The 25641-nt window shown below is 67.4% G+C and overlaps 1 protein-coding gene across 1 annotated transcript in view; it reads right to left on the reverse strand.

Moving 5' to 3' along the window:
• BAHCC1 (BAH domain and coiled-coil containing 1) overlaps window positions 1-21432 on the reverse strand; it is a 36627-nt gene extending 15195 nt beyond the window's left edge. Inside the window, exons 1-10 of the mRNA XM_049638120.1 lie at window positions 21350-21432; window positions 20449-20729; window positions 10394-10516; window positions 5555-7318; window positions 5134-5242; window positions 4600-4805; window positions 4268-4426; window positions 3837-4015; window positions 3370-3706; window positions 1474-2301 (exon numbers count right to left, since the gene is read on the reverse strand). Of these exons, the coding sequence (XP_049494077.1) occupies window positions 1474-2301; window positions 3370-3706; window positions 3837-4015; window positions 4268-4426; window positions 4600-4805; window positions 5134-5242; window positions 5555-7318; window positions 10394-10516; window positions 20449-20729; window positions 21350-21432 (4069 nt within the window). The remainder of the gene's footprint in view (window positions 1-1473; window positions 2302-3369; window positions 3707-3836; window positions 4016-4267; window positions 4427-4599; window positions 4806-5133; window positions 5243-5554; window positions 7319-10393; window positions 10517-20448; window positions 20730-21349) is intronic.
• Window positions 21433-25641: the final 4209 nt, after the last annotated feature.

Consider the following 25641-nt stretch of genomic DNA (forward strand, 5'->3'; position numbering starts at 1 on the left):
GAGTGCTCCAGGAGGGGAGGGTGGGGGCTTGGGTGCTCCAAGAGGGGAGGGTGGGGGCCTGGAGGTTCCAGGAGGGGAGGGTGGGGGCCTGGGTGCTCCAAGAGGGGAGGGTGAGGGCCTGGGGGCTCCAGGAGGGGAGGGTGAGGGCCTGAGTGCTCCAGGAGGGGAGGGTGGGGGCCTGAGTGCTCCAGGAGGGGAGGGTGGGGGCCTGGGGGCTCCAGGAGGGGAGGGTGGGGGCCTGGGGGTTCCAGGAGGGGAGGGTGAGGGCCTGGGGGCTCCAGAAGGGGAGGGTGGGAGCCTGGGGGCTCCAGGAGGGGCGGGTGGACTGGCGACCTGGCCATGCATCTTCCTCTGTCCACACACCCCAGCGACTGAGGCGCCTGGCCTGGGCTGCAGTTGCAACGCCCACAGGGGACTCACGTGGTCTCCACGTGAGCGTTCTTTCAATGAATGGGCCGCGGTCCAGCAGGCATTCACATGCACAGACTGGGTGGCCACACACACTGGGCCCGGCATCCGCTCGGCACTTTCGTGCCAGCCACGCTCACGTGGTGGGTCTGGGCAGCCTGGGCCCGGCCCGGGGCTCCCCCCCTCACCCTACAGCCCGGAGCCCTAACTTAGGCCCTCCTGGGGTCCAGCTGGGAGTCCACGGTGGGTGCTCCCCAGCAAACTGCCGTCGGCACAGCGGTGGGCCCGTCTAGGTGGGCAGGAGGAGTGACACAGAGGCCTCTGGGGAAATTAACTTTACGAGAACATTTGCTTTATCTCCAAAGAGCACAAAAGGCGCCTGTGGCTGGCAGCAGAGCGCTTTATGCGTCAGGAAAACAAGTGGGCAAGCTGAGAGAACTCTGTTGGGCTCTGTCTATAAATATCAGCGCGCACGATGCCTGGCTGGGGGTGCTCCCGCGCGAGGGTTTCCTCAGGGGGCCCCTCTGGGGCGATTGCCCCGGCTGGCCTGTGTGGGGTCCCCCCGGGCTCCAGTCCAGGGCTCACCATGGGGTGGCACCAGGCCCTGTGCCCGCACCCTGGGGCCCCTCTGGGGCCGGGAGCCCAGAAGCATCTCAACCTGCATTCAGCCCCGGGACAGGAAGGACCGGCACCTCGGCCCCGGTGACATTGCGGGGGACACGTGGTCAGTCTTGGACCACTTCCCCTGGGCCTGGGAGGCAACAGCCGGTGCATCCTAAGCGGAGACCTGGCAGGCCTCGGGCCAGGAGCCACACAGGCTTTCCTCTGCCTTCCCGGAGGCAAGGCCCCAGTTCAGCCACCTCATCCCCCGAGGGTCTTGGCTTCCTCGTAATGTGAACGGGGGACAGCGTATGGGGACAACAGTAAGGCCCCCACGGGGCGCTGTGGACACTGCAACATACACGGGGCATGCTGACCCAGACCCTGTCCTTCTGAAACCACGGTCAGGGTGCAGTCCTGGCCCCGAGGGTCCAGCTTCCAGAGCGTTCACAGGGTGGTGCTTACCTCGCAAGGCGGGCTCCCTCCTTTGCTGCTGGATCTCCAGGTCGGCCAGCTCGCTGAGCAGGGCAATTCCATGAATCCCTGAGCTACAGGGCGAGGGAGCTGTGCGTGGGGGCCCAGGGGCAGCGGCAAGCTGTGGGTCCGGCGGGCTGACACCTGGCAGGTCCCCCAGGTCGATGGTGGCGGCCACCAGGGCGTCCAGGCCCGGGAGTGCCCTGGGCAGGTGGCTGTTCTTGGAAGCTGGCCCCCGGCCCTCCTCCTCCTGCAGCTCGACCTCCTGATACTCAGCCCCCTCTTCCGGCTTTGCTTCCCTGGGGGCCTGCCAATTGCCCGGCCCGGCCTCACCGAGGGCACCTGGACTCTTCGGCTGCTGCGGGGCCGGGGCGCTGGCCCCCGATGAAGGCCCTGGCCCCACCTCCGTGCCCCTCTCCACCGCGGCCCCCTCCTCTGCAGCCCCTCCCTGAGTAGAATGAGCCTGGCCGATGGCCTCGGGGCCCCCTCCCTCGAGGAGGGCCCCACATCGCAGTTCTCGAAGCCCCTCCAGTGGGCTGAGGTCTGCTGCCTTCCCCAAGGGTCCCCGCTCGGCAGGGTGGGGGGTGGCGGCAAGGTCCTGGGTGGCCTCCCTGGCCCCCAAGGGCAACCCCGGCTCCTGTGGGCTCTGGGGGCTTCGGGGGGGCAGCTCCCCGGGTAGTAACGTCCTCGCTGGCTCAGGCTGGACCCTGGGAGCTGCAGTTTGCATAGTTTTGGGGTCCGAGAGGTCAGGAGAGTGCACGCTGGGGGACAGGGAGAAGCCCGAGCTGGCCACAGGGCACGTGTATCCGGGAGGCAGGTCTGTGAAAGAGGGAGTGTTGTCAGGAGAGGGCAGCTGGGGGCACGGGTGGCCCTGTGCCAAGAGGGTGGCCTCAAATCCCCGACTGCCACCTGGGAGGGAGGGTCTCCAGCCTGCCCTCTGCCTTCGAAACAGGTGAGATGAGGACAGGGAACACGTTACACTGAGGGGGCACCTGAGGGCAGGAGAGGAGGTCCCTGGAGCCAGCGCCCCCAGCCCAGCCCAGGACTCTCTCCCTGGCCAGACGGCTGTGACCACCTCAGCTCCTGCCGTGGCCCCAGGGGTCCACAGGGGTGTGCAGGGGCCCTCTGGGGCACGGCGTGCTGTGGCTAACCAGAAGGGGGGTGGTTTAAAACAAGATACTTGGACCAGGCTTTCTCAGAACCAGAACGAGCCGGCAGCCTGTCGGAGGCATGCCCCATTAACTGCATTAAAAAAAAAAAAAAAAAAAACTAAGAGGAAAAAAGCTAGCAACGCTCCCCACCCCAAAACCCAAACCCCCCAAAAACAAAAACACAACTTCTGTTGGCTCAGTCTCCTTATTGTGGGACGGGGGCAGGTTTTATGTTTGCCACACGGGTTTGCCGCGTCAACGTGGGGCCTTGTTCCGGGACAGCGAGAGCCAAGGGGCGCGGCAGGCGGGCGGTGGGCGGCAGGAGCCCAGACGGCTCCAGGAGGAGCTCCCTCGCCCCGCTTCGCCGAGACCCGAAGCCAGGGACGGGAGCCGGTCCTGCGGCTGTGCCCAGGTCCTGCCACCGGCCCCAGCAGGCCAGGCGCTTCACTGTCCGTAGCCCCCACTGCCGGTCAGCTGAGCCCAGCCCTCATCCCGCCCCGTCTGCCAGGAACTGGGGAGGAGGTGGTGGTGGGGTCCCTCAGTGCTCGCCGCATGGGTCATCCAGGATTGTGGACGGGGAAGGACAAGGAACAGCGCCCTGGGCCCTACCTGGAAGGCCTTTGCAGGTGCCAAACCAGGTAGCCCCCTCAGTTCAGCTCTGCCCACCCAGAAGTGGAGAAAAGCCTCCGAGTGGAAGGGGGCGGGCCCAGGTCAGCCCAGCGCTGCCCACTCTCACCTGGTTCCAACGCGCTCAGGTCGGCTCCGGACCGCCGGCCCTCCCCACTCTTGTCCTCGGAGCTGGGCAGCTTGGAGCCGGGCCCGGGGCTGCCCGAGGGGCGGACGGATAAAGTGCACGAGGCTCCGGGACGCGGTGGCGGTGGCGGTGTGGGGCAGCTGGCAGGGGGCTTCGGGGTAGGTGAGTGGCAGCAAGGGGACAGCTTGGCAGGGCCTATGGTGGCAGGTGAGGGGGTGCCCTTGGCTGTGGGGGTTAAGGCAACTGGCTTGTGGGTGGACTTCAGGGTCTTCTCCTGGGTGGGCTCTTCCTGCTCCAGGTGGTGGTCCTCGGGCTTCCGCTGTTGGGGGGGGGAGGGAGAGGCTCAGCCGGCTCGACCCCCTGCTCAGGGCGTTGGGGGGTGGGGAAGCCTGGAGCAGAGAGGGAGGAAGGAGCCCTGGGTCCCCGCTGGGTGTGCCCTGGGTAGGTACCTGGACGGGCGCAGCCCTCTGCTGCTGCTGCTGCTGCTGCTGTAGGGCATAGAGCTCTTGCTGGCGCAGGAGCTGTGACCGCGAGTACACGGGGAGCTGGCCGGGGTGCTGCACGTGGGAGGCGGGGCCCCGGCCCCCATACATGGGGGGCCACAGTGAGGCCTGGTCCATGACGTCAGCTGTGGGCAGGGCCAGAGGAACCATCAGACAGATGGGCCAGGTCCGGGCCCGTGCCCTGCGCCCCGTGTCCCCAGCCCCCTGAGCCGGCCCCTTCCCCGCCCCTCACTTACCTTGCGCCTGCTTCCTGGGCCTGGGCCACGGGCGGGCGGCCCCGCCTCACTGTCCCCACGGCCGTGTGGGCTGCTCCCTTCTCCAGACCCACTTCCCACACCCCCCTCCCCATACAAACAGCCGGCCCGGGAGGCTCTTACCAAGCGCGTGGGGGGCTGTGTGGGGCGTGGGCTCCGAGGGCAGAATGACGAGCTGTGCAGGGCTGTCCTGGGAGAGGGGGAAGACGGAGGGTATGGAGCCGGGCACAGAGGCGGCGAAGCCGGGGGGCAAGTTCTGGTGCAGGGCGGGGTGCCCGAGGCCTGGGGAGACAAGGCCCGGTCACCAGGGCGCGTGCAGCACCGGGTCCTGACACTCTCGGGCCTCCCACACCAGGCTGAGGACCATCCAGCCCGGTCAGGACGCATGCCCCGCCTCAGGCATCCTGGCTGTCCCTCCCCCCCCCCCCCCCCCCCCCTGCCCGGGGAGCACTGACCGTAGGAATGCCCCCCCATCCACAAAGAGGGGCTGCGGGTGCGGGGCAGCCACGGGGGGTGGGCGGGGTGGGGGTGGGGGGCTGGGTCCCCGCCCAGCTGGCTGTTCTGCAGCGAGGAGCCGCTGGCGATCATGAGATGAGGGGCCAGGTCTCCGGGGCAGCTGCCGGGCGGGTGGATCCGGGAGAACTCCAGGCGGTCCTTGTCCCTGTGCATCACCGAGGGTGGAAGGGGCTCAGCCCAACCGCCTGGCCACCTACCCACCTCCTCCACCCCATCCTGTGGACATCAACCTTGGAGGAGGGAGTGGGGCTCAGAAGGTCCCAGGTACACCACAGGATAGGGCGGGCCTCAGTATTGGGGGCCTCCGCCCCCACAGCAGAGGGAAAAGTTCGCAGAGTTCCCCTCGACACGGGCAGAAACCCCAGCAAACCCGGGGTGGGGGTAGGCAGACCTGCCCGAGTCAGGCCACAAAGCCTGACCCCCCCCCACCCCCCACCCCCCCGCCCCCGCGGCGGCTGAAGCCCTGTTCTCACTGAAGCAGGAGCTCCCGGCCGGCGAGCCCCAGGCGGTCCTCGGACAGGCGTGCCCTTTCTTCCTCAGCCTCCAGGTCCAGCACGTGGGTGGAGCGGGGCCCAGCTCCTGCTGCGGACATGGCAGAAGGGACAGGGGCTGGGGCGGCCGGAGAGCCAGAGGCTAAAGCAAGCAGGGCAAGGGGGTGACAAGCCGAGGGAGGGTCTCCCGCCCCATGGGCCTCGGGGGTTCTGCCGAAGGCAGGTGTGGGGAGTGGTGGCTTCGAGGGATGGGGGCGGGCCGGTCAGCCCAGGGAGGGACGGGACCGAAGACGTGGGGCGGGGACGGCGGGTGAGTCCAGGGCCCGCCCTTTGTGAGCTCCGGATGGGCAGAGGAGGGCAGGCCAGCCACACTCCCCGCCTCCCTCCCTGCGCAGGGGCCTACCTTTGAATGCAGGGGCTGCCCGGCCCTGCCGCCCGGTGTTGGTGCCGTAGGCCATCTCGGGCCGGCTCACCGTGTCCTTCTGCCGGGACAAGGCCACCGCGATGCCCACGGGAGGCTGCCTCACTTCCGCGTCACTGTGTGGGGTGTCGTGTTCCCGGCTTCGGGCACAGTCGGGCCTCTCTGCCTCGCCCGGGGCCTGGGCTGGGCCTTTGGAGGTGGGGAACTTCACATCCTGCTGGGCACAGCTGGCCTTGAGGCCACCCAGGCCCACGAAGGGTGCCTTCTGGCCGACGACCAGCGCTTGGTTGCTGTATTTGAGCAGGTTCTTCATGGCCGAGACCTCATCGGGTGGGGCGGGCAGATCCTGGGGCAGGAGTGCGGCCTGCTGCAGGCTGCCGCTAAAGGGGTCCAGGTAGGTGCCAGCCTTATGCTCCTCGCCAATGGCCATGGCAGTGCCCTGGCCCGACTGGATGCTCCATGGGGGTAGGTGGGGCCCACCATAGCCCAGAGACGCCAGTTCCAGGGACGTGCGCTTGGCTTCCGCCCCACTGCCCCCTGGCTCCACCTCGGGGGTCACCAAGTGCTGCTGATGCCGGATCCGGGCCACCTTCTGGGCCCCAGGGGGACCGGAGGGGGCCTCCTTGCTGGCGGTCTTATCTAAAGTGCAGCAGGCCTGGGTGACCTTCCCACCCAGCGGGTCCTGGTGACTCGGCCGGGCACAGTCCTGTGAGTGGGCAGGCAGCTCGAAGTAGCCACTTTTGTCCAGACCACCTTTGGGGAGCCCGGAGAAGGGGGTCTCGGGGCCTGTGCTGTTGAGATATTCCAGGCCCTTTAGCCGGGGGTTGAGAGCCGCCTCGAAGCCCCCAGGCCGCCGCTCGGCCTTGCCCTCGGCCTTCAGGTGAGCGTAGGAGACCCCATAGGGCACAGCGTGTTCAGGGGCCAAGGCCCCTTCGAGGTGCCGGTCTTTGCCGTCACCTGCCACCGCACAGGCCTCGGCTGCCTGAAAGGGGCGGCTCTTGTCCGCCAGGTGTCCCATGGAAGGCACGAAGGTGGGCCCGCTGGCCTTCAGGTCTCGGGGGACTTTGTCCTGCAGCGGGCAGAGCCCGTCCGGGCCCGCGTGCAGCTGCAAGCAGGGGAAGGAGCCGGTGGCCGTGCTGAGGGGCGGGGGCGGCCCGGCGGGCAGGCCAGACGGCACCGCGTAGGACGCGGCCTGGCACCGCGTCTGCCGCCTCTCCAGGCCCTCGCCAAAGGCCGGCCCGGGCTCTGCGGGGCCCGCCGCCTCCTTGGTGCAGCGTCCGGAGGCCGCGACGCCCATGCCGGGCCGCACCAGCATGCCCCCCGCGCAGCTGGCCAGCGAGGCCTTGCCCGTCTCGCCGTTGAGCACCTTGGTGTTGAGGAGGCAGGAGGCGAGGTGCTTGGGGCGGCCCTCGCAGGCGCCCCGGGGCGCCCCGCCGCCGTCCTTGCAGTGGCCGTCTGCCGGCATGGGCAGCACGAGCTTGTGCCGCTCCTTGCCGCCGTCCTCCTCCCCCGCTGCCGGCCTCTCCTTGCCCTCCGCAGCCTTGCCGGCCTTCTCTCTGCCCAGCTCTCTGCCCATGAGGAAGCGGTCGAACTCCTTGGCACCCTTCTGCAGGGGGCCGGCCTCGCCTCGGTCGCGGCTACAGGAGCTGATGGGGTGGCCGGGGGCGGCTCGGGCCACGCCGGGGAAGTTGTGGTTGGCAGGCAGGAGGGTGGGCTGGGGGGGCAGGTTGCGCAGGTAGAAGTTATCTGCGTGCCGAGAGAACCGCGCGGTCACCGGAGGGCTGGGGGACTTCCCCAAGACACAGGCTCCAGGAGCCTGTCCACCACCTGCTGGCAGTTACCGTCTGAGAAGGTTTAAAGTTGTAAAAGAGACGTCACGTCGGGTCTCCCACTTTAACCGTGTTTAAGTGCGCCGTCGGCTGGCACTGCGAACTTTCACGGTGCCGTGCAGTCGCCACCACCGTCCGTCTCCAGAACTTTATCGTCGTTCTGTCCCCGGTAAACACTAACTCCCTCTCCCTAGGAAGGTTCTGACTCGTGTTCGGCCCCCCCGGGAGGTGGGAGCTGCGAATGGCCCGGGGCCCCTGACCTGCCCGGCGCCCACAGGGATTAGAGCCGGAGGGGTACGGGGCCACAGGCATCTCCCCCGCCCCAGGCAACGCCAGGGCCTCAAAATCGGCCATCAGAACCTTAAAAGCAGGGGAGGTCGCTGACTCACGGTTCGGGGCTGCCTAAGTGGCCGGTGGCACACAGCATGTGGCGTGATGTGGCCACCACACCGCTGACTGTGCCCGGACACCCGGCCACTGCAAGCGGGACCGTGCACTGTGGACTGCGAAGTGCCCGTCTCTGACTAGGCCCCTGTAAGGGCTAAGACCCAGGAGAAAGTGAGGCCAAGTCTGAGGATGGGCTGGGGGCGGAGGACCCCGCTCGCCTACCTCCTGAACACCCTGGCAGGCCCCCAGCTCCTCTCTGCATGTTAACTGTGGGCACCTCAGGCCAGGGGATCCGGGGAGGCTTTGAAGGGAGAAGAGGAAGTGATCGCAGCCGGCAGCCCCCACAGCTCTGGGCCCATGGAGGCTGGCGGTGGGTGGTGGGCAGTAGGGGGCAGTGTACCCCAAGCTCCCTGGGCTGGGCCGTGGCCTGCTGTCCAGCCTGGGCCCTGGGCCAGCCCTTCCAGCCTGGGGCCGCCCGCTGCTCCCAAAGCTGGGCTCCTGTCTCTGTGGACCTGGGGTACCCCAAGGGGGCAGACAAGGGGGAACAAAGAAACATTTGGAACTTGTAAAACTGTCCTCATGCACATAAGTTCCTTGTCAATTTCCTGCTCATTAAAACTGGCAGGGAGGGGGGCAGGGGGCGGGGCGCCGGGGAAGAGTAGCCTGGGTGAAACCTAATTAGCTTGATTTCCGAAACCAAAACGTTCTTGGGTGGGGCTCCACCACAGCACCGGAAGCCCAGAGGCCACGAGCGCCCCATTGCTGCAAGGGCAGTTCTGGGCTCGGGGTCACCGGGTCGGGCTGTCTCCCCTGACAAAGGCTGTCAAAACGGCTGCACGCGTGGGAGTTTGAGGGACCCCGCCTGGGGCCGGTGGGGGCTGTCCTCTGGCTGGGTAGCGGAGCACCTGGCCCCACATGCGGGAAACTTGGTTTCCGGGGAGCATCCCTCACCTACCCATCTCCTGGGGCAGGGGGTGGCGGGCTTTCCTGGCCCTGGCACAGGCCGACCCTTGTCCGAATCAATCCCAGCCAGCCCATCCTCGGCTGGGTCAAGGCCAAAGCTTTCCGGACCTCAGCCGCCCCGCCCGGCCCGAAGGCACAAGACACAGCAATGTCCGGGAGTGGGAAGCTTGTTGGGAGAAAGGACTGGGGCGGGGCTAGGAGGACATGGGCACTGGCCATAGGCTCCACCCCCAAACTGCCTCACTGGGGGTCACCTTGCTGGGGGCCTCCCTTCCTTCCCTGAGGCCCCCTTCAGCACACTGATTGAACTGCTAGGTCCTGAAGCCCAGCCCGGTGTCCTGTCCATCAGCCAGACCCTGCTGGGTGCTTTGTGGTCCCCTCCTCTGCCTCCACTGAGGGCCCCAGGCTTGGGGCTCCTTGGGATCCCCGGAGCTGTGTGTGTCCTCACCCAGGTTGGCCCCTCTCCCTGGGCTGGCTCAACCTGTCCCCCACCATGTGTGTCCAGCCACCTCCTGGATACCCCTGGGAAAGTCCCTCTGTGTGGAAGACGAACTCACCCCTCCTCTCTGAGCTGCTCCCCCGCAGGTGCACCCCTCCCACAGCCTGGCCATGAATGGGGCTCACCTAGGACCTCTTGACCTGCATGTCCCCTCCACACCCCCAGTGGGACCCCTATGCCCCAATTCAAGTCCATATCACTTGTCATCTGAAACATGGTAAGGAACCCAACAGCCTCCCTGCCCATCTACTGGCACGACCCCAGAGAAACCTTCCTAAAATGCAAATGAGATGTGATCCCATCCAGGAAAAATCTAGGAGACAGGGCACTGAGGGCCCCAGCCACTCCCCCGGTGGCCACATCTCCTGTGGGCTCCCTGATGGGATCCATGACCTTGAGGTTGGGCTTTTGCATGAGAGTGCGTGTGCACGTCCGAGAGGGCACGCATGCACGTACACACGTGTGCACGTACACCCTCCCCACAGTCCCGTCAGCCCTGCCTTCTCATCAGCAAAGCCCTGACCTCGGTGTCCCCTCTCCAGAGACACCTCCTGGCGGCCCCCTCCTGCCGATGGAATGAGAGCCCCTCCTCTGCCTGCTGGGGCACATTGACGCCCCAACACAGCCTGCAGCCTCTGTCTGACCTGAGGCCCTGGTGTGCAGCTTGGGTGAGGCAGGAAATGCAGGCTTCTGGGGGCTTCCTCCCCCCCCCACCCCCGCCCGATGGCATCCTCCCCCCCTGAGCTGCCCAGGGCGGTGGGGATTGGGAAATCGTGTGTGCAGGTCAAGGCTAGGTGCCGAGGGGCTAGGCACCACCCCTTAGGGGCTTCGGTCGTTTGGGAATCTTCCACCGGAGCCGGAGACGTCCAGACAGCATGGCTGTGTCTTCAGGGTGCGCACCTAACCCCAGCACATGACCTGCCTCTTGGCCATGGTCCTGAGACTTTAAATCCTCCGGGAGCCTGAGAAGCAGGCTCCCTGTCCTCGGTCCCTACCCCGCCGTGGCCTGAGACCCGGAGAGGAGGGTCTGCCTAGGCTGGCCCTCTTCACCTGGTACCCAAGAAGCCCCCAGCCCCGCCCGGCCCCGCCCTCCCGGATGCCCTGTGCCCCAGACCCCCAGCAAGGCCCCAAGCCAGCACTTGCCTTTTTGGGTTCCATAGAAACGATGTTGCCCATAGAGAACATTGCTGTTTCCATGGTGATCCAAGTGGCTCATGGGTAGGAAGGTGGATGCCAGACTCCCCGAAAATCTGGGGTACCCTGGAGCTGGAGGAGCAAGGACACTGGCTGCAGAGGCACCCCCGAGGCCCCGGCCCGCATGCGCCCGGACCCCAGGGAGGGGAGAAGCGGTGGGCGGCCCAGGAGCGGCGCCCCGCAGAGCCTGGTATACAGCCCGCCGGTGGGAAATCAACCCATCAATACATCATATTAACTCTGACTCGACTAACACCATCCCTCTGGTGCGGCACAAATTGAATTGCTGATGGGCTGGGAGAGAGGAAGATGGGAGAGGGCGCCTGCGGTCCCTCCCCCAGTAGCACACGGCGGGAGCTCTGAGGCAGGGCAACAAAAGCTCCTCTCGGAGAGGCATCTTGGGAGGACGGGGCCGCAGCGGACACACATGCTGGACGGAGGCCCTTGCTGCACAGGCCGAACTGCCGGCCAGGACAGCCAGGGCCAGGTGCCACCTCGGCCCACGCCATCCAACGGGCACCTAAGTGCTCGGGCAGCCTGCACCCTGGGGCTGGCGCCGTCGGGGGGTGCCGACTCGCATTTTGCTGGGGCTGCCAGCATGGCCCGGTTCTCCAGCGGCCCGGCCTCCACTCTGAGATCTACAGAGGGAGCTGGCCCCCAGCCCTGACACCCCCCCTGGGGTCTGAGTCATGCCAGGCAGGCCCTTCTCCGTCCCTCTGGGGCCTGAACCGTCCTTGGGGCCTGGCCCTGCCCAGCACAGGAACGCCAGCCACACCCTGGAGCTGGCCCCACCTGTTGGCCTCGGACCTTGGGGGCTCCTGCCACCTGGGACGCATGCCGTGTCCCCAGAAGGGACGAGGACAGACAGGCGTAAGCACAGCCTGGGGGAGCTGTGTCTGCTGGATGTCCAGAGCCACCAGCCACCCTGACTGGGGCTCCTCACCGCTGGTCCTTCCCCCTCGTGGCCCAGCAGGGAGGGGCGGGGTGGGGGCCCACAGCTGGGGCAGGCAGGAGACAGCCTTACTCTAAGACTCCTGCTTGGAGCTGACGCTCTGATCGTGCTCTGTAGGAGTTTCTGTCACCCCATGGTTGTCCCAGGAGCGATCAGCTCCCAGGAGCGCCTTCGCACCCTTCAAGGTGGCCTTGGCTGTGAGGAGGGAACAGCCATCCAGGGTCTTCCCCGGGGAGCAGCGGCCACAGGGACAAGGAGGAGCTCGAGTGGGGCCCTGCAGACAGCAGTCCTGGGCGGGGAGGGCAGGCCGGCCCCCCAGGCTGGTGTGTGTGGCCTGTCGCCCTTGATAAAAGGGAGCCGTGAGCCCCGTGCCTGGGGAACGGGCACCAGCACCCCTCCTAGGGTCACAGTGGAGTCCGGACGAGTCCCGGGGCAGAGAGCCCCATTTCATCCTGCCCATTAATTGCTTCCCTGAGTCCATTTACGACAGAAGCCCTCTGCTGTTCGAGTGGAACGTTCTTTGTAACAGCTGGTGGCTGAGCACCCCACGGAGTATCTTCTGGGAAACACCTTTCCAGAAGGGGCGGTGCCAGAACCACGGGACAGGCCTCCAGTCCCCCACGTCCTCAGAGGGCCTGGGGCATTACTCCCGGCCTGAGGCCGGTCTGCCTGGATACAGAGGCCGAAGAGGCGGAGGGTGGAGTGTGGAGGCCGGCGTGGGGGCTCTATCTCAGTGCCGGGGGCGGCGGTGGAGGCAGCGGGGGTCAGCCCCGGAGCCCACCGCGAGCACCAGGGGCCCGGGAGCCCCCTGGCAGGCCTGAGGCTGGGGGCAGGGCGGGGGGTGCGCTGTGCCACCGTGGATCAGGCTGCGTAGCTCAGCTCAGAGGTAAGAATGCAGCCGCAGGGGCAGAGCTTGGAATGGAAAGTGGTCAGCGCCAAATGGGGGCCGTCTGGGATCCCCCAGCCCGAATGGGGTGGCCTGCACCCTGATCCCAGCGGGCTCGGTCCCTCAGACCCAGATGACGCAGTTTGGTTCGGAGGTGGAGCTGTGGAACCCTGTCCCCAGGGGACGTTCCCAGCAGCCCCATCTGGAGGCTGGAGGAGTCCCTGGATGGCTCTCTGCTTAGGGCTCACGTCCCCAGGCACATGTGAGGGCTCGGGAAAGGTGCCAGCCACCGCCCCGGCCTGTCCCCTCCTAGCCCCCTCCTGCCTGGCCAACTGGCCTAGTTTGTGTGGGGAGACACATCTGGAACAGCTGTTCCCTAGATTAAACTCAGCTCCTGGGAGACTTGACAAAAGCTGAGAGCCGGACGGGCCGGGAGCAGCCGGGGGCGGCGGGCGGGGGGCCGGGGCCTGTGTGTGCCGCGCGGGCGGGGGCCGGGGTGGTAAGCCACCGCAGCTGTCCCCTTTTAATTGGCCGCTGTTAAATGTTTTACGGGGCCTCGTTTTGGTAAACAGAAGTCTGTAAATTCCTCCTTCCCAGAACCCGTTTCCCGGGCGTGGACACCCCCCGCCTCCCCGTGACCCCTCGGGAGGTCTAGGCCTGCCGCCCACCCGTGGCGTCCGCTGGCTGAGCGGGGAGCCCCTCCCTGCGGCGCCCTGGGTCGGGGGGGTGGGTGTTCGGTGTTAGGGTGCCTGCCCGAGCCCCTCTCCTTTTGAGCGGAGCTGGTGGCCGTCCAGGCCAGGGAGCAGGGGACTCCCTCCCACCTCCAGCTGCCTGAGGCCCTGCCCTCGGGGATCCCACAGGGAGATTCGAGCTGTGGGGAGGAAGTTGGGGGAGAAGGAAAAAGCAGAAGGGGCATGGGTGGGGGGACTAGACGGGGACATGGAGGGGGCCTCCCAGCCAAGCATAGAAAGGTCCTTTTCTTTTCGCCGAGATCATCCTCTCTGAACTGAAGAAAATAAAGCTGATCTTACAAACCACAGCAGCTGTCATGAGAAGGCATGAGGCAGGGCCGCTGTGGGTCCTTGACGGGGCCACGGCAGAGGGCGGGGGCTGTGGTTCTCAGGACGGCTCGGGGTGCAGGGAGAGGGGCAGGGGCTGGATGCCCAGGAGCCCAGGAGCCCACATTCCTGCAGGGAATATGGTGGTCCAGGACCCCGTTCCAGACCCTCGTAATCCTTGAGGTGGGAGCTGACAGGTGGCAAATCTGTTGAGCAACGGCGCACGGTGGGGAGCCGGGCCCCAGGTCTGTCCCTGGCCTCCCACTGCCTTCCAGGCCCTGGAGGCTCTTGAGACTCTTGATGGAGCTCTGGGGAGGGGTCCCGGGCCTCAGTGGATGTCTCACCGATGACACCGTCCACCCTGCCCGCTGCTGTGAGTTGTCAGGACACTCAACCCCACGACATAAGTGAAAATGGGGGACCCTAGAGGGTCAAGGCCATCACCCGATGGGTGTGATGAAATGGGCATCCTGCCCCCTGGGGACTGCTCTTGGGTCTCTCGGGAGGCTGGAGGGCAGGCATGCTCCTGGCCAGGTCTGGGGCGGGGGGGGGGGGGGGGGGGGGCTGCGGTGTGTGGCCAGCCAACCAGAGGGCCACCTTCACGAATAGCACTGTTGTCTCCCTGGAGGGTGACTCCCTCCCCTATCCTGAGGCTCCAGTTGCTGGAAAGTTCTCACCGGCCATTGAGCCTCAGGTTGTAGCTGCCAGCTGATCCCAGCATCAGCTCCCAAGGGCAGCTTCCCACAACACGACCACTAGGCCCAACTGGCCACCCGGGGCGGGCTCTTAGCAGCTCAACTGCCCATCTGACCAGTCAGAGCCCATCTCCTCTGGGTCAGGCCCTCTCTGGGGATCAGCAGGGGTAAGTTCCCCCAGATGGAGCCCAGCAGCCCCCCCCCCCCACCTCCTGCCAGCCCTGAAGGATCCCACACTTACTTCACCCACGATGACCTCCACAGAGACACCCAGGGACGCGGCTGGGCAAATGGCCCCTGCTCCTGGGGCCCTGACGCACTGCTATCATTTAGGATTCTGCCACAGGTACCAGGCTACGGGTCATGGCCCAATGCCCGACACTGACTGGACGCCGGCTCCCTCCCACGAGACGCCCCTTTCACTCAGGACGTCAGCGGGTTGCCATCGTGTCGTCAAGTCTACCAGATGATAGGGACAGGCCAGACACTGGGTTAAGAAGGATTCTGAGGCTGCACCTATAGGCGGCTCGAGTGCGACGATCGGCTGATCACGCCTGCCCGGGGAGGAGCGCTAACCTTGCCACAGCCCCTCCCCTGGTCCTCCCTGCTTCTGTCCACAGGCCTCCTCACGCCTGGTGGCCAGACCCCTGGGTGTCCCCCTGGACTTTGGGACGACCTGCGTGAGACCCCCTTCTCTGGGAGGGGGCGGGCTTTGGAAGCTCGGCCCTCGGGGAGTGCCCTGGCCTCAGCCTTCCGCAGCTGGGCGGCCAAGCGCAGGCTTGTGTGGATCCCTCTTCCATCCCCCCCGTCGAGGTTCCAGTTCAGGCGCTCCCCGCATACTCACTGCCCCCCGTGGCCCAAGGCGTGGGGCCTGGCAGCCTCGGTCTCTTCCCAGGCTCGGAGGAGCACTAGGTGTTGGGGGAAGGGGCCAGGCTCCTGCAGGCGTCTCTGGAGCACAGGCAGCGGGCAGCCTGCCCAGGATCCGGGCGGCCTGTGGACAGTCCCGGGCTCCTGACACGTGCTCCCAGGGAGGAGGGAGGCTCAGGCAGCACAGCTTAGGGGAGAGCCCTCGGAAGGAGGGGAGGCCTGGGAGGGCTGGGGCCCCAGATCGCTGCAGGCCTCCAGCCGGGAAAGACAACAGCCCCTCAGAGCTAGGAGCTGGGGGCGGACCGGCGTCACCCCCAAAACCTTCGCCGACATCCCACCATGCAACTGGCTGCCCGGGAAATGCAGGGGGGCTGCCGCCTGCCTTGCCCAGACCTCTTGGCCCAGGCTCTGCACCCTGCCCTCCGGAGGGCTCCAAGCCCCCTGGGTGGGGCGTCCCGGCCACACTCAGGCCATTGCACCTGGGGGATCCTGGCTGCTCGGACCCGTACAGTCATGCTTCGGACAGGCCATGTGCCCAGGCAGCGACAAGGGGCCTCCCCCTCGCCCAGCCAGTGCTGCCCCCACACATGCTCCCACTGCAAACGGCGGCCCCCGGCCCAGCAGCGGACGGCTGCCACGGGGAACAGGCCAGACGGAGCGGTCGGCGGCAAATGCTTCGTACTTGCTGGCTTTGACTGTGTCACGCTGGGTCTGAAGGGTGAGGGCGGCTTGCAGATGGGGAAACTGAGGCTCAGAGGTGCGCTGGCTCTCCCAGCCTCTCGGGCGCTGTGGACTTAAGGCTGACGCAGCTCTTGAGCAGTGATGATGACCCTTACGAGGGGCAGGGGCCTTGGGCTTGGTCCAGCGCGGTGCTGCCCCGCCCACGGCTGCCTGGGCAGGGGCCCGCAAGGCAGGTGCCCGCGGCCGGGGTCCCAGAGCAGCCTCTACGCCAGCAGGAGCTGGAAACGGGGAACATCTACTCCCGACACAAGGAAGGCAGAGGGAGACAGGCCTCAGAGGGCAGCCAAGAGAAAGAGAGGACCAGATGGCCCCCGGTCAGACTCTTTGGACTCAAAACCCACCACACAGCTTCCAGAACCTGTTTCCTCCCCTATAAAATGGGTGAACAACCGCCCCCCGTATCGCGGGGTTGCTCGTTGAAGTTAACGAGGCAGGTACCCCTGGGCCAGCAGCAGAACAAAGCATCATTTTCCCGAGCACCACAGGTGTGCTACCTGGCCTGACCTAGAGCTAGGGATTGGCCCTGGCATCCCTACCTCAGGGCCACCTGTGGCTGCAAGAACCAAACCAGGGCTAGGCAGGCTGGCCCAGTACAGTGAGCCCGCCGGGGACTAGCCTCACAGGGATCAGGTGGGACCCGTGCCCTCAGCAACCAATTGCTATGTAAAGAGCCCCATGAAGGAAATGGTGGTGAGCTGAGGCCACGGAGGAGACCTGCCAGGGCATGAGGGCGTGGGGAAGGGTGAGAGAAGGCCGGCCACAAAAGCCCCATGAAGGCTCTGGAGGGGTCAGAGGTCCACAAGAGACCGACCTCCCTCTGGCCGGACATGGCCTATCCGGCGGGGCAGCCCCGATTTCTGTGTTGGGATCTGGGGAGTTCGGGCCCCTCCCCACACTCTGTCCTCAGATCTCAGAGCAGCCGGCCGCCCCCACTTGTCTCCTCCTTCCGTCCAGCATGGGCAGGACTCAGGGAGGCAGGGCGAGGGGTACCGCAGCCTCGGGGCCACCGGTACCCAGCCCAGGACGGGGTGCACTGGAAGGGCGACCATCGGTGGTTCTGTGGGGGCAGAATCAGAGGCAATTTTAGCCATCGAGGAAACTGAGGCCAGGAGAGGAAGAAGGAGCCGACGGGGCCTGGGGGAAGGGGCTGGGGTCCAGGGCGGAGACCTACATCAGACAGCCCCTCTAGACGGTTCTGGGAAATGAAGCTTCCGCAGCCAGGACGGCCTCTGAGGTCACACGGAGGTGGTGGGTGCCAGGTGACACCTGTGTCCCTCACACAGACATGACTCCAGGCTCCTGCTCCCTCCCAGAAGTCCCCATGAGGTCTCAGAGGGGACAGAGGGGGCAGAGGGGAGGCCGGGGGCCGGGAGCAGTGGGGAACATCCAACCACACTTTGGTGTGGTCCCCAGCGCTCCTGGAGGCCGGCCCAGCCCTGGATGGAGAAGCAGGGCCTCGGATAAAGAGGCCAGTGGGGCCCACAGCCGGCGATGGCACGCGTCCCGCTGCCACCCAAGGCTCCCCTCCAGGTGGCACAAGAGACCACAAGTAGCGGGGCTGTGGTGCACAGCAGCCAGGGGGCCCCACCCCTCCCCAGCGGAGCCCCCAGGAACAGAATCCCCTTTCACCGGCCCTGTGGGTGGTCCCAGCCAGGCAGCTGGGGGCGGGGTGGGGACAGGGGGGGCCGGACTCCATGACAATGGGACCAGCTGTGCTGTGCCCCCGCCCCTGCCCCAACCCCCCCAGGGCAGGCGGGCTGGACACTAGCTCACCCCTGCCCCGGGGCCAGCTCTGACGCCCACTCCCACCCTAAGTCTCGGTGGGGAATGTCCAGTCTCTGGCAGGACCCCTCACTTGGGCGAGCCTGGAGGGGGGAGCAGGAGGCCTGGGGGCTGGGCAGACAGGCTCTGCCTCCGGCCAGATGTTCCGGGGCGGCTCCTCCAGCTCCAGGGTGCCTCCCCTGCACCCCAGCTGCTCCGCCAGGGAAGCGGAAGGCTGGGCCCCTGTCCTGGCGGCTGCCCCCCCCAGATGGCAAGCTAGGTCCACCGGTGGGAGGGTGGGGAGTCCTGCCTGGAGTTGGGGGGGGGGGCACGTGGGCCCATCTCCCCTGACCCGGCCCCCACTTACTGCCGGGGCCCGGCCTGGCTGCCCTCCTTAAGATAGAGCCATTTCAGAGGCCCCGCCCCGGCCACCCCAGGTAAGGGAGGGGGTGGGGAGCAGGTTCTGCTGGGCACCTGCCGCCCTGTGGTGGGAGGAAGCAGGACTCGGGGGAGACCAGACCTCTGAGCGGCCCGCCCAGGCAGCCCACCATGCCTGCCGGCCCCCACGCTCCGGCCGTGTCGCGTGCCCCCCGCCCGCCTCACCCCCCTTCTCTCCGAACACACACGGCAGAGAAACAGGCCCCTGCACGCGGGGAGCCAGCTGGCACCCAGTCAAACTAGCAGCCAGGCACGCTGCCAGGGCAGGCAGCCAGCAAACGCTGCCACTCGCTCCGGCCCCGCCCGCCCGCCCGCCTGCCGGCCTTTACGCTCCAGGCTCACAGCGAGGCAGCCGGCACCACGTGGCCTGTCGGGGAGCGAGGCTACAGCAGGCAGACAGGCGGAGGGCGGAGGGCAGGGAACCCCCGCAGGAAGGAGATCCCGAGGCGGGGCGGCTTCACGGAGGGCAGAGAGAAGGAGGGGCCAGGGGGGTAAACTGAGGCACGGGCCTGGAAGGTGTATGTGGTTGCACGGTCGCCAGGATGTACAGATCCCGGCTACCGCCAGGTGGGACCTGGCAGGTCGGGGGTGCCCTCCGCCTCAGGGCTCCTGCCTCTCCCGAGGCTCCTCTTCGGCCTCGGGTGGGCCCTGCTCCCTGCAAGGCCTTGTGCTCAGGGGGGCTGGGCGGGGGGGGGGGGGGTGCTAAGAGCCACACCCTGTCTCCCTTTGTCTTTGGCCACCTGTGCTTGTCCACTAAGCCCATCGGCCTGACAGGCGTGCCCTCCCCCACTAGGCTGTGGGCATGTCCAGCCTGAGGAGGTCCAGGTGGATGGACACATGACTTGGAATCCTGGGGCAATCCAGGGCTGGTCTGAGCCGGAACAACGGACCCTCTTCCTGCTCAGGCTGCCCCTGCCTCAAAGAAGGTTCTACGGGATGCAGGACAGGGTGGAGGCAGGCAGGAGGCCCGCACGGGCCCCCCCACCCGGCCAGCGGACTCCCCTGGGGCTGCAGCTAAGGGCGGCGGGGAGCCCTGAAGGCCAAAAGCCAGGCCGCCAACGTAGCCGTTGGCTCAGGGGAAGCGAGTGGCGGGAGGCCGTTGAGGACGCCGTCCGCAGGCTGCCTCCCACCCCGCCCTCCCCGCAGCCCCCAGAGGGGCAGGACAGGGACACCTTCTCCCTGGGCCCCAGGGCAGGTGGCACTGCCCACAAACCGCCCTCCGCGCTGCTGAGGTCCCCAAGGGTGGGCCGGAGGGGAAACTAAGTCAGCCAGCCCGGGTGTGCCCATGCACCTGTGGCGGGGCCAGGGTGGGGCCGTGGCCGTTCCTCCGTTACTTCGTTATTTTGAGGTGGTCCCACGTGGCTGCTGCAGCCCCCCACCCCTCCCTCCTACAGACATCCTTCCCAGATGCTCCTGCCAGGGCTGGGAGTTTGCATGGCGGACAGAGAGGCGGAAGAGCTGCAGGGGCGGGGAGGGGGAGAGGCACTGAGTGCGCGGGGCCACCCACCACTGCCAGGGAAGCCTCGCCCCAGCGCCCAGCCCCGCCCGCACCAGCGGGTCCCCCCTGGGGAGGCTACTAAGAGTGCGGGGTGGGAAGCGGGCGGCGGCGGGGGGGTGAGTCTGGGCCGGGGACCCTGCCCCGTCCACCCGGCCTCCCTCCAGCAGGAAGGAGACCTCTTGCTGCTTATCGCCTGCCCAACATGTGCACCCTGCGCAGCGCTTAAAGCCTAGATTATTTTAACAACTGTCCCTCACTTGTCACCTGTCCTGTTTGGAAAACAGCCCCTTTCTTGTTGCACAAAGAGGTTTCTCTGGCTCTCCAGCAGCGCCGGGCGCTAATCTCCCTGCCTGGAACACGGACGGCGGGCGCGGCGTGTGGGTCCGCGCTCTGCAAACGCAACGCTTGCCGCTCAGCAGTCACTGAGTTACGGCGGCGCCGGTGCCAGGAGCGGAGAGCCCTCTGTGCCCGCTGCCAACTGCAATTACCTCTCCGCGTGCCAGCCACCGCCGCCGGGCTTAACCCTTCCCGGGCCGCACGGATACCAGCAGCCACGGGCCCGGGCTGCCGCACACGTCCCAGTGCGAGGGGCTGAACAGACAGCAGGCGGTTGGGAAACCGGAGGGGAGCCCCAGAGTCCCCGAGGGGCCCCCGGGGCTGTCCTGCCGGGCGGCCGCAAGGCCTGCGTGCACAGGGCCGCATTCCGAGGGGAGGCCAGGGGCCTGGGAGGGGCTCTGCTCCGGGCGAGGCCCCCGAGGTGGCTGCAGGAGCATGTTGACAGCTCTCTCCACCCCCCCCCCACACCTCCCTCCCAGCTGGCACATCTGGAGCCCATACCGCTCTGAGTCTGGGGAGGTGGGCGCAGCCCCAGGCAGAGGGTGCAGCCCGGCCCTGGCCAGCCCAGCTGTGTTCCACATTTCCTTGGCTCCCCCAGAGCCCTCTCGGCCCCACCTCCTCCCCCTCCCCCCCCCCCCGCCACCCATCTGCGGTGCACATCTGGCCAGGACCACTGCCTGGTGGGGCCCGCCCCCCGTTTCCAACCAATTACCACCTCCCCTGTGCGTGGGGGCTTCCTCTCCTGGCCCCCGGCCCCTGGCCCCGGACTCACCTTCATGTGAGTGAGAGAACCAGATCTGGGAGGTGGCGGGGTGGGGGCCGCGGTAGGCCTGCTCCGAGGGGGCGGGGGTGGGGCCGCTGGGGTGCGCGGGGGCCGCCGAGCCCAGGCTGCTGGTGAGGAAGCTGCCCATGAACGAGGGCGCCGGAGAATTCCCCATCAGGCGGCTGCTGGCTGTGGACACAGGGGGCAAGGGTGAGTCTGGACCGGGCCAGCCCGCCAAGGAGCCCGTCTCCAGGGGTGACTCTCGAGCCCCAAACCCCCGGGGCTTCTGTCTTCAGAAGCAGGAGAAACGGCCCACTCGGGCTCCCGACAGACACGCTCGGGGTCCCGTGCCCTCCTGCCACTGTTGGCACTTTTGCGACCAGCGCCGCCCCCCGCCCCCACCCTGATCAATGGGATGCCGAGTGCCGTGCCCGCGGGCAGCAGGCGGCTGGCTCTGCGGTGGGCCTTCTCCTCAGAGGCCGAGCCCCTGACTCTCCCAGGCCACGGTGGCGGGCAGCTCCGGGGCCCCACAGCCACTGGCGCACCTGCCAGAGCGCTCTACCCACACCTCCCAGAAAGGCCCAGCATCAGCCGGGGGCCCTGCTCCAGCCTTGTGGGTCCCGCAGCCTCTGCCCGCCTTCTGGGCAGCACTGGGGGGACCGGCCCCTCCCCACAGTGGGGTCCTCGACCTTCTCCCCAGGTGCAACCGACGGACTCATCAGCCCCGCCCAGGTGAGAGGGACAGAAACGGAGGCGGAGGCACAGACAGGGATGAAGCCAGACCTGCTTTTTGTCAGCCCCCCGGGGCTCTCAGGGTCACACCCCGGCCAGCCTGGCAGGCGGACACACACAGTCATCTATCCCCCAGGACACTCCGCGCTGGCGCTGACAGCCGGCTCTCTGTGCCCACCTGCACCCCCGCCACTGTGTCCCCTCTCCCTGCCCAAATCCAGTGGCCAAGGCCAGGCTGAGCGCGCCTCCCTGGATTTCCATGGCGACGGCAGCTTGCGCAGGAAGGACGCAGGCGGACACAGACCGCTCTCTGAGGAGCAGCCCCTGGGGGTGGTGGGGGGTTAGGACAGCCCTGCTTGGCCCCCACCCCGCCATCTCGTCAGCCCTGTTCACAGGCAGTGAGCCTGGGCTTGGGACCAGCCCAGGGATGGGGAGCAGCGGCCTGGGCGCTCAGCACCCCATCAGGCTGGGTGTAGGGAGGGGCCTGGTGGGGTTCGCAGGAGTTCTCAGGGGGTCCCCCGAGGCTGCAGGCCCTGCCCTAGGTGAGTCAGGGCAGCTGTTTCCCTGCCCGGGAGGCAGGGGGATTTTGTGAATTTGTGATTCCTCATCCAGCCCGGTTTTGGCTCTGGGAGCTTCCCAGACACCGGGTGACTCAGCAGAGAGGAGGCAAGGCCCAGAGCAGGGGAGAGGGAGGGGCTGCCCTGGTGGGGACCCTGGCAGCTTCCCTCCCCTCCAGCGTGTGAACGGGACAGACGGAGGAGGGGGGCCTCTCCTGGGCGCCGGCCACAGAGGCAGGTGTGTGAGTGCGGCCAGGGGCCGGAGCACACGCCGACCTCTGTGGTGGGTGTCAGGATGCAGGGAGACCCTGGGAAGACCCAGGGGCAGGGGACGAAGGTGCCCAGGGGCCAGGGACTTCCCGGACCGCAGGGCTGGGACTGCCATGGGCCGCGGCCAGACCACAGGCGTCCAGCCAGGGGAGGGGACTCTGGGCTGGGAAGGGAAGTGTTGGCCTCCAGGGGCCGCGGGTGGAGGGGCAGGAGTGGGAGGGCGGCCCCTGCTGGGCCCCAGGGATCTGGGGGGGGGGGGCATGCCTGGAGGATGAGCGGCCTTTTCCTGCCTCGCCCAGGCCAGCCTCGAGTCTCCCAGGCCTCCCCACCCCCGCACCCTCCCAGGAAGGTCCCTCCCACCCTGCTCCTCCCGGGACACTGGGAAGCAGCCCAGTCCAAAAGCCGGGTCTGGATAATGGATTTCTCCAGGAGCTCAGCCTGAGAAGCCCACACCTTGAGCTCTCCCACACCGCGGGGGCGAAGCGGCGGGCCAGGCTCCAGGCTGGACAGGAAATGCAGCTCAGGGTCCCACGGGGCCCCCTGGCCCTGGGGTCCAGGGAAGCCGAAGCTTCCAGGTGGGTCCCGTGCAGGGTCTCCCGGGCCTGAGGCTCTGGCCTCAGAGGTCTGGCCTCTGCAGACCACCCCCCCCCCCCTGCCGCCACATCCCCAAGGGTCAGCCACCTGGGGCCACAGCGGGTGGGGAGCAGGGCCTGAGGCCCAATACTGGACCTCTAGGCTAAAATCTGGGTTGGGGGTCCCAGGACCTCATGCCCTCCTCCGGACACTGATCCTGGCCTTGGGTGGGGACACTCACGGGTGCTCTGTTCTGACCCTATCCCAGAAGGGGGTCCCACCGCACGGGGGGCTAGGAGGGTGGCACCTCAGCTCAGCCGGCCCCTGGTCTTAGCTCTGCAGAGCAGGGGACATACTGGTGACAGGCTACACTTCCCGCCTCGGCCAGAGACCCCAAGCCTGGGGCCCACCTCGCCCCACACCACCCGTCTCCTGACGCAGGGGACCTTCTTGGGGGCCCTCAGAGAGCTGGCTTCTCTGCGTCTAGGGAGGGGACCCCTGCCCCACAGTGTGGGGAATGTAGTGGAAATGCTGAAACACTGTTCCAGCCCAGCCCCCCTCCCCGGCCCGTGGCGGGGCTGCCCCTGCCCACCCTGCTAACTGAGGGGCTGCCCCGCTGGCCTGGAGGCTGACTCAGACATCCACCTGGGGAACCTTCTCCACTCTTTTCCTTTCAGCTGGAAAACAGAAGGGGCTTGTCACGCAAACAGGATGACACAGGGAAGGAAGCAGAGGGCGCTGGAGACCCCATCGCCCCCACACCACAAGTGCTCTGGGCCCAACAGCGTCACAGAGGCATTGGCCGGCCCGGCTGCACACACAGACACCCCGTGCCCTGAGCCGCTGTGGGAGACTCCTGCGGGGACCCAGGTGGCCTCTCCCTCCTAAAACCCCGGTCTGCAGCACCGGGTCCTGCCAGGGGCTCCCATTCCCGCCCCCCACTTCCTGCAGGCCAGTCCCCCCTGCCTGGGCCCTGTGCGGCGGGCTCCACGGTCCTTGCTCTGAACGGTTCGGTCTCTTCCCCACCGTCCTGGCCTAGAAGCGTGGACACAGCCGAAGGTGCCACAGGCCTTGCCAGGTGGGCTGCGGGGCCGGGTGGCGGGGAGAGGGCTGATGGCCCCTGGAACCTCCCCTCACCCCCAGCCGGCTCGCATCGTGACCTCCACCTCCAAGGAGTCTGCAGCTGGCAGCGTGCCTGGCCAGCAGGGGCCTGGGGCAGACCTGGCTACCAGCTCCCTAGCCCCTCCCGCCAACCAGTAGCCAGCCCCAGACAGAGCGTGAGCAGAGGCGGCCTGGGCCAGGGCCAGGGCCGGAGCCTCGAGGCCAAGTCTGGCCGGGAACTGGGCTGAAGGCTTCTTTCCTCTTGGCAAGGTCCTTGCCCACGGAGCGCTGCGGTCACCAGCCTGGGAAGGGACGGTGGGAGCCTGAGCAGTAGGGAAGGCCAGAGGGGTTCCTGGTTTGGACGCCCCCGCCCCGGCTGGGAGCTCCAGTCCTCCAGTCCTGGAGCCACTCACACTACCCCTCTCAGACCAGGGGCTCTACAAACCTCACACTAATTGCTTTCATGCAGTCCCAGACAACGGGCCACCACGGGGCTGACCAAGGAACGGGGCATCGTTAGTCTGGACCCCGGGGTCCCCAGTGCCTCAGCTGAGGTCTGAATGAGGCCTATCCATCCTGAGGCTGCCCCGTCCAGTAGGAGCGGTCATGGTGGCCACTGCCCTGAGATTCTGTCAGCTGCCGTCACAGATACGTCCCACGTTCACGATAACCTCGGGGAAGGGGCCCGAAGCCGTGTGACGTTTCAGCAGGGCCAGAGGCGAGCCGCCGTGTACTGAGCGTCATGCATGGCCTGCCGTGCCGCCAGCCCAGGCCAGACACGGGGCTCTAGTCCCGGCTGTAGCACCGCCTTCGCTCTGCCTAGTGCCCCACGGAGGCCTGGCCTGGGCGCCCGGCTGGCTGAGAAAACCGCTCCGGAAGCCAGCATGCCCGGGGGGCCTGGTTGACACCCTCTGGCGGCCTAGGTCCTCGGGCACGGCCCCGACCCCGGAGCCCCATCTGACCCTACACCCCGAGGCCCAGACGACCCGGCCCCTCGCAGCTGCCCCAGCTGGAATGCCCCGGACACCCCAGGAACCTCCAGCGACCACTGAGTCCGGCCTTGGCCCGCTGGAGAGGGGGCACCACGTGGCCGGGCAACACTGGAGAACGGGGTCTTCCTCCATCAATCTGTTTGCCGGGCCCACCTGCCATGGCCAAGGTGCTGAGGACGCCCCTGCCCCAGAGCACAGGTGTTGCCCGGGGGAGAGCCTACGGTCTAGGGGCCACCGAGACCCCTGCGGGCCTGACTGGCAAAAACACGGGTGGCCCTGTGCCGTGCACCCCAAGTCTGAGGTGCCAGGTGCCCACCGTGCCCTCTCCGCCGCCCGCATCTCCCCACCAGGCTGTCCCGTGGTGGGGGTGCTGAGAAGCCTATCTCCTCACCGTGACCCCAGGCTGAGGGCAGAGGGAGCGGGAGTCGGGGAAAGACAGGCGGACAGAAGGGCCTCCAAGAGCTGGGCAGAACGGGCACTTATCGTGTCTGACGTGAGCCACGGGGACGGCATCCTCCCTCTCTGGAAACCGTGACACGGGCTGCGAAGGCCTCACCGAGATGGCTGCCGGCCGCCTCCGAGAAGCAAGCCCTTCCCGGGCTCTCAGGGCTCCTGAGGCTCCTGAAGCCCAGCTGACTGGCTACTGGCGGGGCTTCCCCAGCTCCCCCCCTCCCGCTCATACCTGCTCAGGCTCCCCACTTCCCTCAGGCCTTGCAGGGCCCACCTGGGCGCACGGGGGGCACCCGGGGTCTCCCCCAGGACACCAGAGGCTGCTGAGACACTGGAGGGACAGGCAGTCCGCCTGGGGGGCCAGAGTGCCCCACCTGTGCTGAGCCAGGCCTAGAGGGAGCTGTCAGAGAAGAGGAGGCAGGAGGTCCGCCCCAGGGACCTGGCCACACGCCTCCCGTTCCAGGACAGGGGACAAGGAAGGAGAGTGTCCATCGGCGTTCAGCCCTGGTCCTGCATGGACTAAGATG

This window comes from Panthera uncia, chromosome E1 (assembly GCF_023721935.1).
Source record: "Panthera uncia isolate 11264 chromosome E1, Puncia_PCG_1.0, whole genome shotgun sequence".
Lineage (NCBI taxonomy): Eukaryota > Metazoa > Chordata > Mammalia > Carnivora > Felidae > Panthera > Panthera uncia.